The sequence below is a fragment of the Lycorma delicatula genome, chromosome 4 (assembly GCF_047948215.1).
Source record: "Lycorma delicatula isolate Av1 chromosome 4, ASM4794821v1, whole genome shotgun sequence".
Taxonomy (NCBI): Eukaryota; Metazoa; Arthropoda; class Insecta; order Hemiptera; family Fulgoridae; genus Lycorma; species Lycorma delicatula.
The window spans coordinates 97,139,146-97,157,712 of NC_134458.1; the positions used below are offsets into that span (position 1 = coordinate 97,139,146).

The following is an 18,567-nucleotide window of genomic DNA, read 5'->3' on the forward strand; positions in this document are numbered from 1 at the left end:
CAGTAAATAAAAAGCTTAATACAATTGAAGAAACTTTACACAATTTAATACATGGTGGACTTTCAGGGAGAATTTGGATGAACCTATTTATACCTAAATATCAATACTTTTACCATTATTTCAACAGAAATAATTATTCGATACTTTATGAAGAACCACACACAGATTATTTTGACAAAAATTCAAAATTTGTTATGCAGTTCTTTTTTTTATATCAACAGCATTGTTATAAAGTCAGGAGTCTAAAACTGCACAACCAATAACAGTTAACATCATAATTTCTTTGAACTGAATGTGAAAACCCATGTTATCAATATTCTTTCACATTTTTAGAAATTAACAGCACCTTGTCAAGAATTTCAGCCTGAAACTGGAAAAGACCAACTGCCAAACTATAACTAGCCTTGCAACCTGCTGTGCATTTTCACTTTCAAAAAATCTAGATTTCTGCGTAATTTTAAAATAAAACCAGCTACAGTTGTCCACCTTAAAAAAAGTAAAAGGAACTCAATTCTGAAGACATCCCTGATAAAATAATACCTGTTATTGTTCTTAATCTTTAGGTTTTTATTTAACCATATGATTTGATAATGATTAGCTATGTTGTTAAACTGAAATTTAAAATAAAAATAACCAAATTACTGTTTAGGTCATCTTGATCAGCAGAACTATTTTGCTGAATAGAAAATGACATTAAATTTAGTCTTCTTTTATAAAAAATAATTTTTTTACTTGAAATACAAACACATTTGAGCTATCCTATGCTTATCTCAAGCATTAAATAACTATAAAAAAAAAACTCAACTGATCCACAAAGAGACTGAATGTTCTTTTGTCCTTTCTAAAGCAGAGAACCTTATCATCCCTATGTTTCTGGGGCACATAATGCCCTCCAAAAACAGGAAGCACAAGAAAAAAGATATTGTATATGGGGCTGCGTAATAAAATAAACTTTTTTTAAACAATCAGTAGAATAAAAAATCAAACAAGAGTCCTGTCAAATAAAATTTATACAAAAATCATGTAAAAAATATTCATTTTTTTTTTTTTTTTAATTTGGCAGAACCCAAAATATATTGAAATCAGAACATGTACTGATTTCAATGTATTTTGAGTTCTACCAAATTAAAAAAAAAATATGAATATTTTTTACATGATTTTTGTATAAATTTTATTTTACAGGACTCTTGCTATAATTTTTCATTCTACTGATTGTTCAAAAAAAGTTTATTTTATAAGTAAACACTTTTATTACCTGGTGTTTCTCCAGAACCAAATCTATCCATTGCTTAAAAGAAAACACTTCGTAAAAATTCATAAAAGTGTTTTAAACTTTTTCTTAATTTTTTATCTCCTAAAATCTTTTACACAATAATTCAAAAATAAAAAATGCTGAATATATTTGGATTACAAATTTATATAGACCATTTGCATATTCAGAGTATAAATACTATAAATATCCAAAAATTTATATTATTTATAATGAAAAATCAATGGTTTACCTTTATTACAAATACTATACCACATACTTTACCACTATAAATCACTACATACACTATTATTTAAGCTACTTTGCCTTTAAAAAATTGGTAGTTTATTTATTTATTTATTTTTTTAATTTTTAAAGAAAATTCTTTAACATATAAACATTGAAGTAGTGGAACATCTTCCAGTGGAAGATTGTTTTGATCAGCATAAACACTTGTTTAAGTTATCATAAGCAAACTGCGTCACACTAAACTTTTGTCATTTACCCTGCACCAATTAAAACCCATGCCAGTTACACTGTTGTCAAACATCATCTTTATTTTTATGTAACATGTGGTAAATAATTTTTTTGTCAATCAGATCAATTAGAAAATTCAAACTAACATTAAAAACTAAAACCAGCACAAAACAATCTCATTGAATTGTGAAGTTTTGAAATAGCCACAGAATAAGAGGTGTTATATATAACAAAGAATAAGGGCAATATCATAGTAGGAAAAAGTAAATGAGAAGAAATATTTAGAAATTTTATTTTTCTACTTACTTACTAACACCAATTTTTCCAAAAGTTCTTGTCCTTGAAATTTCTGGCCGAATACAAGCACGTCCTCTTCTTTGTTCCGGCTGACGTATCCAATCATCCCAATAACTAAAATAAACAAAGTTGCAGTTAAAATAATATTAACATACAGTTTTCAGTTTTAAAACTGAAAAATGAAATAAATTTAAATCTAAATAATTACTTTTTAAGTAATAAATGTACCTGTTAGCTAAACATATAAAATTATTAATGGATAAAAGTTTATAAATTCTATGTAGGTAACTAATTTTCAATATTTAATAGAAATTATGTTCGATCAAAAATCTTTAAGGCTATTTAAATGGCATTAAAGAAATATATGTATTTATTTTTCAGATAAAAGATAAATAACAAAACAAATATTTCAGATGTAGCAGTATTAACAATCTGATGAACTGATATACAAAATATTTAGTAAAATAATAACATAGTTACTACATACACCAATTCCTTATGCTATTCTTCAAAAAATGATAGCCTGCAATAAGCAGTTCATTTCATACAACTGGGTCTCTTAATGATGATTTTCAAGACATTAAACACTATCAAATGTACAGCTAAACCTAACTGCCACAAAATTAAATCCCAAAAACAAAAAACTGAAACAAGTCCACCTTCATTTGTAATCACAGCTTTATAAACAGACAATAATTTAGAAATAATACATGTAATAATACGAATAATAATAGTTAATCGTATTACAAATTTGCATTAAAAAGGTTGGTTAATAATAATATTACATTTATATGTTCATGTTATAGTTACATTGCGTTTATTGATAAAAAAAAATTTCTTATTTTAATGTTTCCTATTATTCCCACCTCTTTTCTTATCTCCCAACTTATTCTTCCCAATCCCTTACTTTTTTCTTCTCATGCTACTCATTCCTAATGAATGATCTCAATTTCAATTCAATTACTATAAAACACAGATGTTATCAGATTATCTTTGAACCTTAATTCTAAGTATATACATTATATTTTTCTCCTGTTCTCAGATATTTTTTTAAATAGGAATATTTAGTAATGGAGTAAACTGGGCAATAATAATTCAACAGATGTTCCACGCCTTCTAATTTTTGCTTCTTATAAATAGCTTTGTAATACTCTAACTATAAATAAAAAATGCTATGTTAAAGTAATTCTTTTATCCACTTTTTCTTTCTTTACCTGCAATTCTTTGATTATATATGCTAATGTCACACCTTGGATAGTTTTCAATTCCTGAATCGATCTTTATTAAATTATATGTAGTACTAGAACTAGATATGACAAATCTTACTTTTCATCTTCTAGTTTTTTATGGTTTATATCTAAAATATTTTCTTTACTATGAGTATTTTGAGTCACCTACAGATCTTGTGCTTCTCAGATCATTTAAAAATTAAAATAAATAAGAATATTCTTAAGTACATTAACCCAGCTATATTTTCTCTAATATCTGTTCTATTTCTTTAGCAGTGCTTCATTCTTCTCTCCATCTCAAATAATTTTTCCCATCAATTAAGTGCTTATTTCAATAATCAATATGAAGTTTTTACCACGGAGTAAAACAAAAAACATTATTCATAAAATAATATCCTAATTTCACAATTAAAAGAAAAATAAAAGTGAATAAATAATTATACATTAAAGCCTACCTACGAGGCCACTTTGGAGCTAGTTCAAGCCAGGTATTTTTAGTCAGCATCCACCCTAAGCCAGGGAAAAAATCAGTTCTATGAAGAAGATGAGGTGCATCCTGCTGTATCAAACCTAATTTACCATTGTCATTCCATGCAGAGACGCACCATAACGTAGGATCAGCCAGCAGAATCGGTAAAGTACCCAAAAAATATTCAAACAAATCGGGTGATACATCTAGATCATCTGTAACAAAGGGACATGCCCACTTTTCAGTTTGTTTTTTTACAATTAGCAAATCAAAAACAAAAATAATTATTTTATTATATGATTTCCGGATTCAATGGTACAAAAGAAAAAATCAGTAAATCTGGTAAATTGGATTAATGATTCATAAGTGTATGGTGTAGAGAATGGAGACCTATGACAGATTGTAATGCTACATTTTAAAAACAAGTATAGACAAAACTAAAATAAATTTGTTTATGATAAATTTTAAAATTTTCAGATAATAGATTAATATGGCAGTGATAATTAATGATGATAATGATGTAAAAAAAAAGTGGCAACATTACCTGCCTGTTCTTAACAGTAACAAACACCAAAATGTTTAATTAATATTTAGTGTTAATTCTACATCAAATTCAAGTTTATACATACCTCTAATTTCTGCATCTCATGTATAATTCAAGATCCTTAAAATTGGAATTTCAACTACAAGCTCTATCTTTAGAGCTGATGTTATTGTTTTGGTTATGTTTAGTTTCACAGTTATTTGCTTTATGAATTATATTGGTTTAAATATTTTGTAATTTAGGAAATTACATTATTGATAAAATGAAAGGAATTATTACAGGTTTGTAAAGAATTATATTTAGACTTTGTATTGTTGGTTCATGACAATATTTTTCCTCCTCTATGAATCATGAGACCTTGCCGTTGGTTAGGGGGCTTGAGTGCTCAGGGATACAGAGTAGCTGGACCGAAGGTGCAACCATATCGGAGAGGTATCTGTTGAGAGCCAGACTAAGGAATGATTCCTGAAAGAGGGCAGCAGCTCTTTCAGTAGTTGTTAGGGGCGTGAGTCAGGACGACTTAAACGGCCGTATCAACATCACTCAGTCCTCTGAGTACTGCGCAGCTGAAAGCAATGGAAAACTACAGCTGCTTTTTTTCCAAGAAAATGTGGCTATCTGCATTTTCACATAGCAATAATGGAGGCGCCTTCCTTGGTAAAATATTCCGGAGGTAAAATAGTCCCCCGTTCGGATCTCCGGGTGGGGGACTACTAAGGAAGGGGTCACCAGAAAATTAACATTCTACGAGTCGGAGCGTGGAATGTTAGAAGCTTGAAAAAGGTTGGTAGGCTAGAAAATTTAAAAAGGGAAATGGGTAGGACAAATGTGGATATAGTAGGAATTAGTGAGGTTCGGTGGGAAGAGGAAGGCGACTTTTGGTCAGGTGATTTTAGAGTAATTAACTCAGCTTTAAATAATGGGCAGGCAGGAGTAGGTTTTGTGATGAACAAGAAGATAGGGAGGAGAGTGGAGTATTTCAAAACGCATAGTGATAGAATCATTGTAATAAGGATAAAATCAAAACCTAAACCGACAACGATTGTTAACGTCTATATGCCTACAAGCGCCCATGATGATGATGAGGTACAGTGTGTATACGAAGAGATTGATGAAGCAATTAAACACGTAAAAGGAGATGAAAATTTAATAATAGTTGGAGATTGGAATGCAAGCATTGGAAAAGGCAAGGAAGGAAATATAGTGGGTGAATACGGGCTGGGCAAAAGGAATGAAAGAGGGGACCGACTTATAGAATTTTGCACGAAGTATAATTTAGTAATTGCCAACACCCAATTTAAAAATCATAATAGAAGAATATACACTTGGAAAAAGCCAGGCGATACTGGAAGGTATCAGATAGATTATATCATGGTTAAGCAAAGATTTAGAAATCAACTCGTTGACTGCAAAACTTACCCTGGAGCAGACATTGATAGCGACCATAATTTGGTGATAATGAAATGTAGATTGGGGTTTAAAAACCTGAAGAAAAGGTGTCAGATGAATCGGTGGAATTTAGAGAAGCTTGAGGAAGAGGAGGTAAAGAAGATTTTTGAGGAGGACATCGCAAGAGGTCTGAGTAAAAAAGATAAGGTAGAAAATGTAGAAGAAGAATGGGAGAATGTTAAAAAGGAAATTCTTAAATCAGCAGAAGCAAACTTAGGTGGAATAAAGAGAACCGGTAGAAAACCTTGGGTTTCAGACGATATATTGCAGCTGATGGATGAACGTAGAAAATATAAGAATGCTAGTGATGAAGAAAGTAAAAGGAACTATCGGAAATTAAGAAATGCTATAAACAGGAAGTGCAAACTGGTGAAAGAAGAGTGGATTAAAGAAAAGTGTTCAGAAGTGGAAAGAGAAATGAACATTGGTAAAATAGATGGAGCATACAGGAAAGTTAAGGAAAATTTGGGGGTACATAAATTAAAATCTAATAATGTGTTAAACAAAGATGGTACACCAATATATAATACGAAAGGTAAAGTCGATAGATGGGTGGAATATATTGAAGAGTTATACGGAGGAAATGAATTAGAAAATGGTGTTCTAGAGGAAGAAGAGGAAGTTGAAGAGGATGAAATGGGAGAAACAATACTGAGATCTGAATTTAAGAGAGCATTAAAAGATTTAAATGGCAGAAAGGCTCCTGGAATAGACGGAATACCTGTAGAATTACTGCGCAGTGCAGGTGAGGAAGCGATTGATAGATTATACAAACTGGTGTGTAATATTTATGAAAATGGGGAATTTCCATCAGACTTCAAAAAAAGTGTTATAGTTATGATACCAAAGAAAGCAGGGGCAGATAAATGTGAAGAATACAGAACAATTAGTTTAACTAGTCATGCATCAAAAATCTTAACTAGAATTTTATACAGAAGAATTGAGAGGAAAGTGGAAGAAGTGTTAGGAGAAGACCAATTTGGTTTCAGGAAAAGTATAGGGACAAGGGAAGCAATTTTAGGCCTCAGATTAATAGTAGAAGGAAGATTAAAGAAAAACAAACCAACATGGCGTTTATAGACCTAGAAAAGGCTTTTGATAACGTAGACTGGAATAAAATGTTCAGCATTTTAAAAAAATTAGGGTTCAAATACAGAGATAGAAGAACAATTGCTAACATGTACAGGAACCAAACAGCAACAATAACAATTGAAGAACATAAGAAAGAAGCCCTAATAAGAAAGGGAGTCCGACAAGGATGTTCCCTATCTCCGTTACTTTTTAATCTTTACATGGAACTAGCAGTTAATGATGTTAAAGAACAATTTAGATTCGGAGTAACAGTACAAGGTGAAAAGATAAAGATGCTACGATTTTCTGATGATATAGTAATTCTAGCCGAGAGTAAAAAGGATTTAGAAGAAACAATGAACGGCATAGATGAAGTCCTACGCAAGACATATCGCATGAAAATAAACAAGAACAAAACAAAAGTAATGAAATGTAGTAGAAATAACAAAGATGGACCGCTGAATGTGAAAATAGGAGGAGAAAAGATTATGGAGGTAGAAGAATTTTGTTATTTGGGAAGTAAAATTACTAAAGATGGACGAAGCAGGAGCGATATAAAATGCCGAATAGCACAAGCTAAACGAGCCTTCAGTAAGAAATATAATTTGTTTACATCAAAAATTAATTTAAATGTCAGGAAAAGATTTTTGAAAGTGTATGTTTGGAGTGTCGCTTTATATGGAAGTGAAACTTGGACAATCGGAGTATCTGAGAAGAAAAGATTAGAAGCTTTTGAAATGTGGTGCTATAGGAGAATGTTAAAAATCAGATGGGTGGATAAAGTGACAAATGAAGAGGTATTGCGGCAAATAGATGAAGAAAGAAGCATTTGGAAAAATATAGTTAAAAGAAGAGACAGACTTATAGGCCACATACTAAGGCATCCTGGAATAGTCGCTTTAATATTGGAAGGACAGGTAGAAGGGAAAAATTGTGTAGGCAGGCCACATTTGGAGTATGTAAAACAAATTGTTGGGGATGTAGGATGTAGAGGGTATACTGAAATGAAACGACTAGCACTAGATAGGGAATCTTGGAGAGCTGCATCAAACCAGTCAAATGACTGAAGACAAAAAAAAAAAAAAGACAATATTTTATTTTGTTGATTATATGAGGTATCTTCAAAGAGTCTCTGGAATTGGTGACTTCTGTTTGGAATAGTAAAATTGTAACAGGAAAAATTGTTTTATAGGCTGGTAATGCTCATGACATTAAAATATAACTAATGTGTCATGTTCTTATTTTCTTTCAAACATTAACAACACATATTAATTTACATAACATTGCTACAGTTCAAACTGTCAAATTGCATGTCTTACTTGAAACAAAAATACTACCAGATATATCTCATTAAAGTTAAAAAAAATCAAGTAAAACAACAATTACAAAATATAAGCTTATCAGTAACACATATTGAGGGTCATATTAATACTGTATTAATGCTATTCATAGCAGGCACCCAACAGTCACTATAAATGGTAAAAACAGCTTATTCTAAGTAGTAGAAGGAAATATATACATCATAAAGTTATAATTTATTAGTTAAATATTTAGAAATAAATCTATACAGGTGTGTTGGTACACATCTGGTTCAATTAAAGGTTTTACAGTTTTGTCAATATCAAATATTTTGGATTTGGCTTGAAATTTATTTTGAAGGGAATGAAACTGAAGTTATTAGCCGTAAATTCTTTAGTTTTCATTAATAATTTTAATTTTTATACAAATACTTTTTTATAAATATCAATTTAACAGATGCGGCTAACACTAACCTGCATAAAAAAACTTGTAATTACTTGCTTTAATATATTAATAGATTATATGACATCATTAAAAAAAATATAGTTATTTACAAATCCATTATAGGCAAAATTGAACACTATATTGTTAATAAAATTATCAATGAACTTTTTTTAAACAATAAAATTCAACCTTATGAAAAAGCTGGCAAAGTATTGCATGACTTTTCTGACTAATAATAATAAAAATTAAAGATCAAAAACAAAAAACAATTTATATTTTTTTGAAGTGGGGAATATATTTTAAGAAAAAGTTTTCTAAAACTATTCATTAATAATTTAAGCTTAACAAATCTGCTTAAGTAAAGTTTTCACTAAATCTAATATCCCCTTCAATAAAAACTAAAATAAGAAAAGGAAATTTTCAAAAAACTTTTCTGCATTTTAGGTTCAGGATCTTTAATTTAAAAAATATTGTAGACATTTCTTGATACCTTCTGTTATTTGAAGTTTATATGAAGTATAAACTTTCAAAAATTTTTGAAACATATTTAAACTGAAGGGAGATAAAGCAAAAGAACAAAAAAATACATTTCAGTTTTAAATGGTGGGAGTTGATTTTTTGACAAAAATTTGTTAGATTATTTATATATGCATTGCAGGTAACAAATTTTCTTTAATAAAGTTTTCTCTAAAACGGCTCTGAAGAAAACTGAAATTGATTTTTTAGCAATATCCTCCTACAACCTCAACGAATTTTGAAAAAATATGATCAATGCCTCATATATACAAATAATTGAGTCAAATTTGAAGAAAATTGGTTTGGTCAATCCTGAGATACAGGTCCAAAAGCAGTGCAACACACACATATGTGCATACATACATTCATACATACAGATCAGTTTTTTTGTCTAGTGAACTAGTTGGACCCAAAAATGTAAAGATTTGCAAAAAACCTGAAACCCATTTTTGACATGATCACCATACTTTTTCCTTTAATATAGCTGTTCTACTTATATTTGCCAGGAAAATAAAATTTACCTACAAGTAATTACATATAATAATTAAAAAATACAACAGCCTTTTAACAGAAAAGAATTCATAAAAATTACATATAACTGTGTGCATGCATGCCTGTGTGTGCGCATGTGCATACAGTTCAGTTTCAGTACATTTTAATTTATGGTAACAGTTATAAAAACTTTACCATTGTCTGAGCTAGCTCTTGCTCTGAATCATGCCTTTGCATATAATAGCACTAGGAATGCTGAGCATTTTGTGCAAATAGAAATGGTAAAGGTTTATTAGATTATGAAAAATTCCATGATGTGAAGAGAGTGTAATTTAAATTGTACTTTTTCATTTAGAATGTTTTGTGCGTTTATAAAGTTTGTATTGCTAAGTGTGTTTAGTTTTCATCTTTCAATGCACAGGTAAGATATTAATGTTTACACAGGTGCGACTTGATGTGATATGTGATAGCAAACAATAATAATAATACAAGATGAATAACAGAATATACCTTCAATTATAATAACATTGTTAAAATTGAAATTAAAAAATGTCTGATTTAATGCCCAGCCATAGTGTCTAGCAATCTTGAAATAACCTTTAAACTTTTTCTCCTTTGGTGGAATCTGAATTTCACTCTGATCTGGTTGCTAAAAAAAAAGAAAAAACAAGAAAAATGTATATATAGTAACAAGAGAGAAAATACAGATAAGTAAATTACAGAAAATAATTAAAGATAATTTTATATTAACAAAAAAATATTAATAGTTTTTACATCTTTAATTTTTTTTAGCTTCTTAGCTATAATTCCTTATTAGTAAATAACTAATAAGATCAACAAAAGTCAAGCAAATAAATGTGATATAAACCATTTTATAAGTGAACATCTATGTACCCTTTTCACTAAAATACCTAAGAAGTTACTACTAAACCTCTATACTGTAAAGAATTGCACTTTATTTTAAAACAATATTTTTACTGATGTTAACATGAATAAATAAAAAAAAATAACAGGATTAATAATTTAACTACAAGCACAAAAATGCTTAACAACAAATTACAAAAACAAAACCTTACAGAAATGTTTAATGAATTGACCAAAATATTATATCATTTTTATTTATTCCGACAAAATGAAACAAACTTTGTAATGTTAATAAAATCAGAATATTAGAATGTGGTAACTGTGCTAACATGAGAATGAAAGCATGTAATAAAGCATAGATAATGCTTTATGAATATGCATGAAAGCATTGTCTACCTACGTTTTATTGCATGTCTTTCCATCATACTACTAATTTATGGAATCAATCTAAATTACTTAAGAAGTTACACTAGATGTTTAATGGATTATTAAAATTGGACTTCAAAATAATCTTTAATTGGAAAGAATTTGCATAAATACTGACACCAAGGAATGAGAAGTAGCAAACTCATCTGACTGGGATCATTCCAAACAAAGTAAAAAAATGTTATTTCACTACTGATTAATATAGATCATATGATACTGATAAATAAACCTAAATGGCATAGCTATATATAGAGTAAATACCTGTATATGGAAGATCTGATCGCCATAGGCACGAATAGCATTAGCAGTGGCTTCATGCTGACAATCCTGGGAGACAATAATAGGGAATTTCTCAGGTGATGGCCGATATTTTAATAATTGATCAAGACAACGGACTACAGTCACTCGATTACAAGCAAATACTAACACAGCTATTGCCGAGTCACTGTGAGCACTAATTGCCTTAATCTGAAAAATAATTACACAGTGCCAAATAATTACAGACAATACATACTGAATTACAAGAAGTCTAATGTAAAACATTTTATAAATGCAAATAATACAAAAAAAAAGTATTTCAACGCTGTCTTAATTAACTGAGATAAGCTATACAAACTACATAAAGTAAATTACTCAAACAGTTATGACAACACTTTTATACAATTTGTTTTAAAATATTTTTATTTACATATAAAAAACATCAACAAAATAACATTTGAAATTTAGAAAGCTAAAAGTGATATAATATTCAATAAATATTCCAATCATATAACAGGAGATAAACTCAAGGCTGTTAGATTCATCTTAACTCAAGAGACTAAAACTCAAAAAATAAATCTGCATAGGAATAAATTATATATAATATAGTGATGAGTAATGGTTTTCAAAAAATGAAATAAAATAAAAATTAACAACTACTATAATAAAATAAAAACTTATCAAAGTAGAAATTTAATATTTAACTAGAATGATAAAAATACATTTAAATATCACATAATTTGAAAAAACATAGATAAGAGAGCATTAAAAAAATTAAGCACACCTTTGCAAAAGTGGAGTTGCTTATTCTAATTCAAAAATATATAGTATAAAATATAATGACTGCAGTTATATATTCAGTGGACAAAGTTATTTTATAAAAAAAATTTCTCTGCATTAGAGCTTGAGAAAATACCTCATGATTAAAACCACTGGGAGAAATGTGTCAACTCTGAAGGAGTTTACTTTAAAGGAAACTAACTTTTCACACAGTCAGCTAAACTATTTTTTCCTGATCTAATGTCCAATACTGTTTGATCAGACTTCGTACATCCTTAGTATTTGTCCGATTTCACGGGTGGGGGGGTTTCACCAATGGACTTGTCCGTTTCCTACTTGGAGGTAGTAAAGAAACCCTATCTGGAGTTGAAGAGCTTGTTAAATCAGTAGAAAATTATAAAAATTAGCACAAATCCAATCCCTTGCTTCAACATCATAAAAACTCAAAAATTTAGATTAAAAATTAACTAGTTAAACACCCAATTTAAAAAAAAAATATTTTATCAGTCTTTTTCATAAAGTTGAAAATTATTTCTATCCTCATAACTGTTTTTTTTTTTTTTTTTTTTTAAAGAATACAGCTTCAAGCCAACAGGCTAAAACAGTTAAAAAAGTTTATTAATGATAAAACACCTGTTTTCAGAAGGGGTTTTTATTATTTTTAACCTTCCAATAATGTTTGGAATTCTTAACATCCTGATACTGCCTAATTTAGAAAAAATAATAAAACATAATTATTCAAGATGATACATAACAGGAAAAAAGTTAAAAAATTTATAAAATCAAATTTTTTTATTTTTATCTGTAAAATCAAATTTTATTTTACAAATTTTTAAGGATATAGGTACGTTCAGGAAATTTTTTCAAAAATGTTGAATTTACTTCCAACACATCTGCAATATTATTTTTTGATAAGCTAAATACAAATACAAGTAAAACTATTAAAACACCATCCTCCATCAAGATACAGCACCCCTCACTTTTCAAAGATTTAACAGAAATGATCCCTTAATACAAAAGCAACATTAAATGTTATTACCTTTTAAGTGAAATTAACATAACCGTTCCACATACAAACCCAAAAGAGAAGACATACATATACGCATGCAAATGTACAGAATTTTGTAAAAATATTTTAACACTATAACCCAAAAGACCCCAAAATGAAAAGAAATAAATGACTCAAGGAATTTTTTTTTACAAACAGTTTTTTCTTTATTATACATCTAAGAAAAGTAAAATAATCCAATTAATTAGTTTAAAACCTAAAGAGAAGTAGGAAACACATAAAAAACGTATTAAACTAATTTCCGTAATCATTTTGTAAAATGAAGGGTACAGCAAAAAGTTTGCAATTTACTGAATTATAGGAAGTACTGAAACAAATTCAGATAAAAACTCGGCACGAATAATGAACGTCTTTGAAATTATAATTCTTTTCTAAGCAATATTTTTAACATCAGACTATGAAACCTGTATAAGACAGAAACTACATCCTCTTAACCTGTTGGTTTCACACCGTTCAGGAAATATTTCTTATCAACCAGGAGCAGTTAATAATGAAAATTGAAGTATGAGGTAAGGATAAATGCCAACATCCAAGGCGTTTTTGTTAAGAATCTTCAGATTACATTATCAAAGCTAAAAACAACTTGTTTTTTATTGGCTAATAACTTTACACTTGAAATCACTTAAATTCATTTAAAAAATGTTGAAAGCAGCTAGGAAAGGAATTTTTAGTACACAAACTGGTTTTTGTTTGGATTTTGATCTTTACAAAGTACAGACGTTCCATAAAATTAATTAATATATTAAAATGGTTTCTGCAACCACAGTTTAAGTTCAGATAACATCTAATTTAGATTTTGTTCTGTGTCTAGACATGACAATGAAAAGATCCTACACGTGATAATTTAACAGCTCAGAACATATGTTTTTAAAAGATCTAATTAACTTACAATGCTGTTTAAAACACGGAAAATTTTTTTAATAACAAAAAGGTCTCTTTAATAATATTGTTACAGTTGAAATGTTAAACTACCTTCTCTTTTTCAGCTGATTCCACTTTATACACTTCTTCGATTTGTATTTTTCGCTTCTCATCTTCAATAGCTTTTTCTTTTTCTTTTACTGAAATTAAACAAACATTTACTTTCATCAATACATAAATTAAACAAACAGTAATTGTTATAAACAACATTCTCTGATAAAATTTACTTGAATCAGGGAAATAAGCGATCTTCACAAATACAAGTCATGGGTGTTGACAGCAAGCAGGTGAACTTTTCAAGGTAGACAGAATACAATTGAGGTAAGAGATATGAAGAAGATATGAACGATATTAAAGAAGTACAGAAGAACATTCCACAAAAAACTCAGATCAAAGTCACAATCTAATAACCATAACCACACTTTGAAAGATTGCTGGATAATATCCAAGTAATTTCTATTTAAGGGAAATTTTATTTCAGAGAAATGCAATGAATATGGCAATAATATGATATACAACAAATCAGTTGCCTTTAGTCTACAACAGACTGGCAACACATGGTATCTTTTATACATCGAAGTTTGTTATCAACTGTAGCAGTCCAGTCACCTTGTCATTTTACACGAATAGTGTATTTTACACAATTAAAGTCAGATGTAGTAATACGAGCGGTGAAGGATGGTTGACTACCATCCTTCACATTTTTCAATTACATTGAAAAAAATTTGGATGAAGGATACACTATTATTCACCACAGTTTGGACAACATTAAGGTGCATTTTTCTGAACTAAAAATTCAGTTTGCATAATATTTCCTGGAAGACAAAAATGATTTCTTGATAAGATGGGTACTGAATCCATTTAGTGAAAATGTTGTTGCAACTGGTAACCAGTTGTGATTCACGACCAGCTCATCGAAATGTCTGCCAATAAAACGTTACAACTACAATTCGCATCTGAAGATTGGAAATTTAATTACAGAAGCACTGAATATATTAATCTCTTTCACCACATCAGATCTGTGGGAGGTTTTCACATATGGTTGCACTAAAAATGAAATACAGGGATTACCATCACTTGAAAACAATTTGTTTTTGTGTGTTTCTTACACACCTCCACATATGGAGAAACTTTTAAATGGAAAACAAATGCAACTATCTCTCTTTTATTTATTTATTTTTACATGTGTACTAATAAATGTAAGTAAAATGTTTATAATAAATCATTTTTTCTCATAAAATGATTTCATTATTGTTTACATGTAAAGTTGTAGGCTAATTTCACAATTACCCTTTCATATAACTATGACCCCCACAGGGGTCGCAACCGCCAGGTTATGAAATGCTGCTTTAGGTCATTTCTTTTTAACCAGTCATTTGTAACATCCAAATCAATATAAGCATTAGCTTTCTCAAGTATCTTTCAAAAATAGATTCATGCAACTGCTTAAATTTTTCAAGCAACCATCAAAGCCTTAAAATTTTGGAAACATGTTTCTGAGTAAAAGAATTTAATTTTTTAATACAATCAACCACCTACTGGAAAATTTAGATTCTTTTTTTAGTTAAAATAAGTGCAGAACAGCTAGATCAATTTGTTAAAATTCTCCTTGAGACTAAAACCTCTGTTATAAGCTTTAAGTATTTTATCCTTATTTTTCATGTTGTGCCTATCAACTAACAGGTTAAACTGAAATTGTGGCAAACCATCAGCTTAAAAACTTTCTCTAGCTTATATGAATAACTAATTGTTTCATACAAAGGTAAAATTTCATTTTTAGAAGGCACTGTTCTTAACAGCAAAAGAATTTGAAATATCCTTGCATGACAATATACTAACATCATGTTTCATTGTTCCACATTCCAAATAAATAATTTAATAAGCTTTTTAGTAGAATTCTATGCCTTCATTTAGGAACAAAACTGATTTCTCTTAATCTTTTATTTTCTAGGCGCACATGATCAAACTAATGAAAGAAGTTCAACAAGGAAGGGTACCCCTAAATAACTCCAGCGGGCCACCATTACTCTTACTTCAAGCTACACTCTGTGACATCTTAACATTCAGCAAAACCATTCAAAATGCACGGACACAGCTAATAATCAACTCGAGTACTGTTTTAGAGATGGTGAGACAAAATCACAGAGATGAAAAAGACAAATTGATGAAGTTAAAGAAGTTATGATAAAAGAGTTTACAAAATGTAAATGTCAAGAAGAGAGGAGATTGTGCAGTAGACAACCTACATAAAAACATCAGAGAAAAAATGATAAAAACATCAAAAGGTAAGGAAAACTATGTAACTAGTTTTAAGTAAATTTTAATAGAATTTCATTATTATAAGTAATCACAAAATACAACAGATTTAATTATACACTTACTTCTTAATTCAATTGCTTGATGAAGTTTGGAACGAACTACCTCATTTGCTTTTAGTTCTTCTTTGATTTTTTCTTCAAGCACAACCAACTTTTCATCAATATCTGGTGACTTTAACTATAAGAATAAGACAATCATAGTCTGTTAGTATAAAAAAAATGCATATAATAAGATTTTAAGTCATAAATATGAATCTTGTAAATTGCTATTTAAAAAATAAAAATTCTAACTCCATCTATTTATATTTACGAATACACTATTCTTTTTTAAAAATAAAGTTATTTCTTCTAAAAACAATTTCTTCTTTCTTATGAACGAGTGGATTGTTAGAGCAAGAACTGTTCTATTCGTACACATAAATTTTAATAGATGTTGGTCATACAACCCACTGGGTTTGTCTAGTGGTGAACACATCTTCCCAAATCAGCTGATTTGGAAGTCAAGAGTTCCAGCGTTCAAGTCCTAGTAAAGGCAGTTACTTTAATACGGATTTGAATACTAGATTATGGATACCAGTATTCTTTGGTGATTGGGTTTCAATTAACCATACATCTCAGGAATAGTTGAACTGAGACTGTACAAAACTACACTTCATTTACACTCATACTTCATTCCTGGAAGCTAAACAGGAAAAAAAAGATGTTAGTCATACAGGTCCAAACAGGGCGGACCTTTGTTTTAACTGTGGGGGAAGTGGCAACAAAACAGCAACTTGTAAGGAGAACATGAAATGCCTGGATTACGGGCTGTTGAATCATCACACTGGAGGCTTGGAGTGCAAATACAACAAACCTGATTAGAATCCTGTTAATGAATTCCAATAGAAGCTTGCTATCTCATGGCATAGCTGGTGAGATAGTGAGCAGGCGTGGACTGATTTTGTAGTGCTGACTGAGCCCAATAGGTACATTGTCGCAGGAAACAACTGGTGTGCAATGACTGTGTGAAAGACACAATGGACAGATTGTTGGTAATTCCTGCAAAGGAGGGATGGCAATGTATCGTTGGAATTGGTAGATGCAGTGGCAATTGGAGCCTATGTCTCCCTGAACTGTGCGTTGGCCGAGTATCAGACCTTCATAAACGATCTCCATGAGGTAATAACTAGACTGACTAAGAAGACAATAGTGCTGGGAGACTTCAGTTGTAAATCAGTGGCAGCAGATAGCGGATACACTAATCGTAGGGGTGAGCTGCTGACCGACTTGAGGGTAGTTAATGGTTTAAGTTGTGTAAATGACACCAGCCCCACATTTGAGGCTAGGGGTTACACTTCAGTCATAGATTTGATTATCCTGGACAGCAGATAGGACCTGCACCAGTGTGACTGGTGTGTACTCTGGGACGACATTGTCAGAGATCATCTGGCAGGCTGGCTGGAGATTAGAGATGGATTGTTCAGAAGAAGAGATCGGGGACTGCTCCCAAGACTGACTTACAGACAAGTCGAAACAGTATCCACAAATGTGGCCACAGCTGTCAATGATGGAATTCAGTTGATTCCTGAGGCCCTGCAGGCCACTATAAGACAAGAAATAGGCAAGATCCCAATTGGATGGGGAGCATGCAGATCAGCCTACTGGTGGACCCTGCAGATTGCCTAGTTGCACCAGGATATGCAGCATTACAATGGACTATGTGGCACCTCAGAAAATCAGGCAGGAAAGAGTGCCTCATTGCAATACACAGTTACAAAGAGAGCAGAAAGATACTCAATTATGAAATCAAGACAGAGAAACACAGGATGTAGTTGGACTAATGTGCAAACCTGATTGCGATCCTTGGGGGCAGGCATATCATATAGTAACAAAGAAGCTAGGAAGACGCCAGCCTGTACTTACGGAGGAGAGTGCAACAAGAGAGGTTGAAAAACTTTTCCTTGTTGAGAACAAGATGCAGACAGACCACAGGACTTTGAGGCACACAGATTCACGATGGATGAGGTGACCTGGGTAATTGGTAAACTGGGTGACAAACGGAGTCCTGAACCTGATGGGATTCCTGCACCAATTCTCAAAAACCTTGTGAGACGGATCCTGTGGGAGATCATGGATGTGGTTAATAGAGGTCTGAAGAGTGGCTCTTTCCCAGTTTGCTGGAAGGAGGCACGGGTGGCTTTCTCCCCAAGGGTGGACCAGCTAGTCAGTATCGTCCTATTTGCCTGTTAAATACCATGGATAAAAAGTGGTGGAAAGGATGCTAGCAGTACAAATAATTGATGAACTAAAATCTGGGGCGAGTATTCACCCAAACCAATAAGGCTTCTGTAAGGGGAAGTCGACCACCCAGACGATCTCAAGAGTGATAAACTGGAGTGCAACAGAAAGAGAAGTC

General features: G+C 30.8%; 1 protein-coding gene across 3 annotated transcripts in view; it reads right to left on the reverse strand.

The window, feature by feature from the left end:
* Positions 1-18,567, reverse strand: part of Mgat1 (alpha-1,3-mannosyl-glycoprotein 2-beta-N-acetylglucosaminyltransferase) — a 45,916-nt gene that overhangs the window by 16,521 nt on the left and 10,828 nt on the right. For 2 of the 3 annotated variants that reach the window (XM_075363721.1, XM_075363722.1), the window contains exons 3-8: positions 16,236-16,350; positions 13,906-13,994; positions 11,088-11,294; positions 10,047-10,185; positions 3,708-3,936; positions 2,033-2,137 (exon numbers count right to left, since the gene is read on the reverse strand). In XM_075363721.1, the coding sequence (XP_075219836.1) occupies positions 2,033-2,137; positions 3,708-3,936; positions 10,047-10,185; positions 11,088-11,294; positions 13,906-13,994; positions 16,236-16,350 (884 nt within the window). The remainder of the gene's footprint in view (positions 1-2,032; positions 2,138-3,707; positions 3,937-10,046; positions 10,186-11,087; positions 11,295-13,905; positions 13,995-16,235; positions 16,351-18,567) is intronic. The other variant, XM_075363723.1, reaches the window with a different exon arrangement.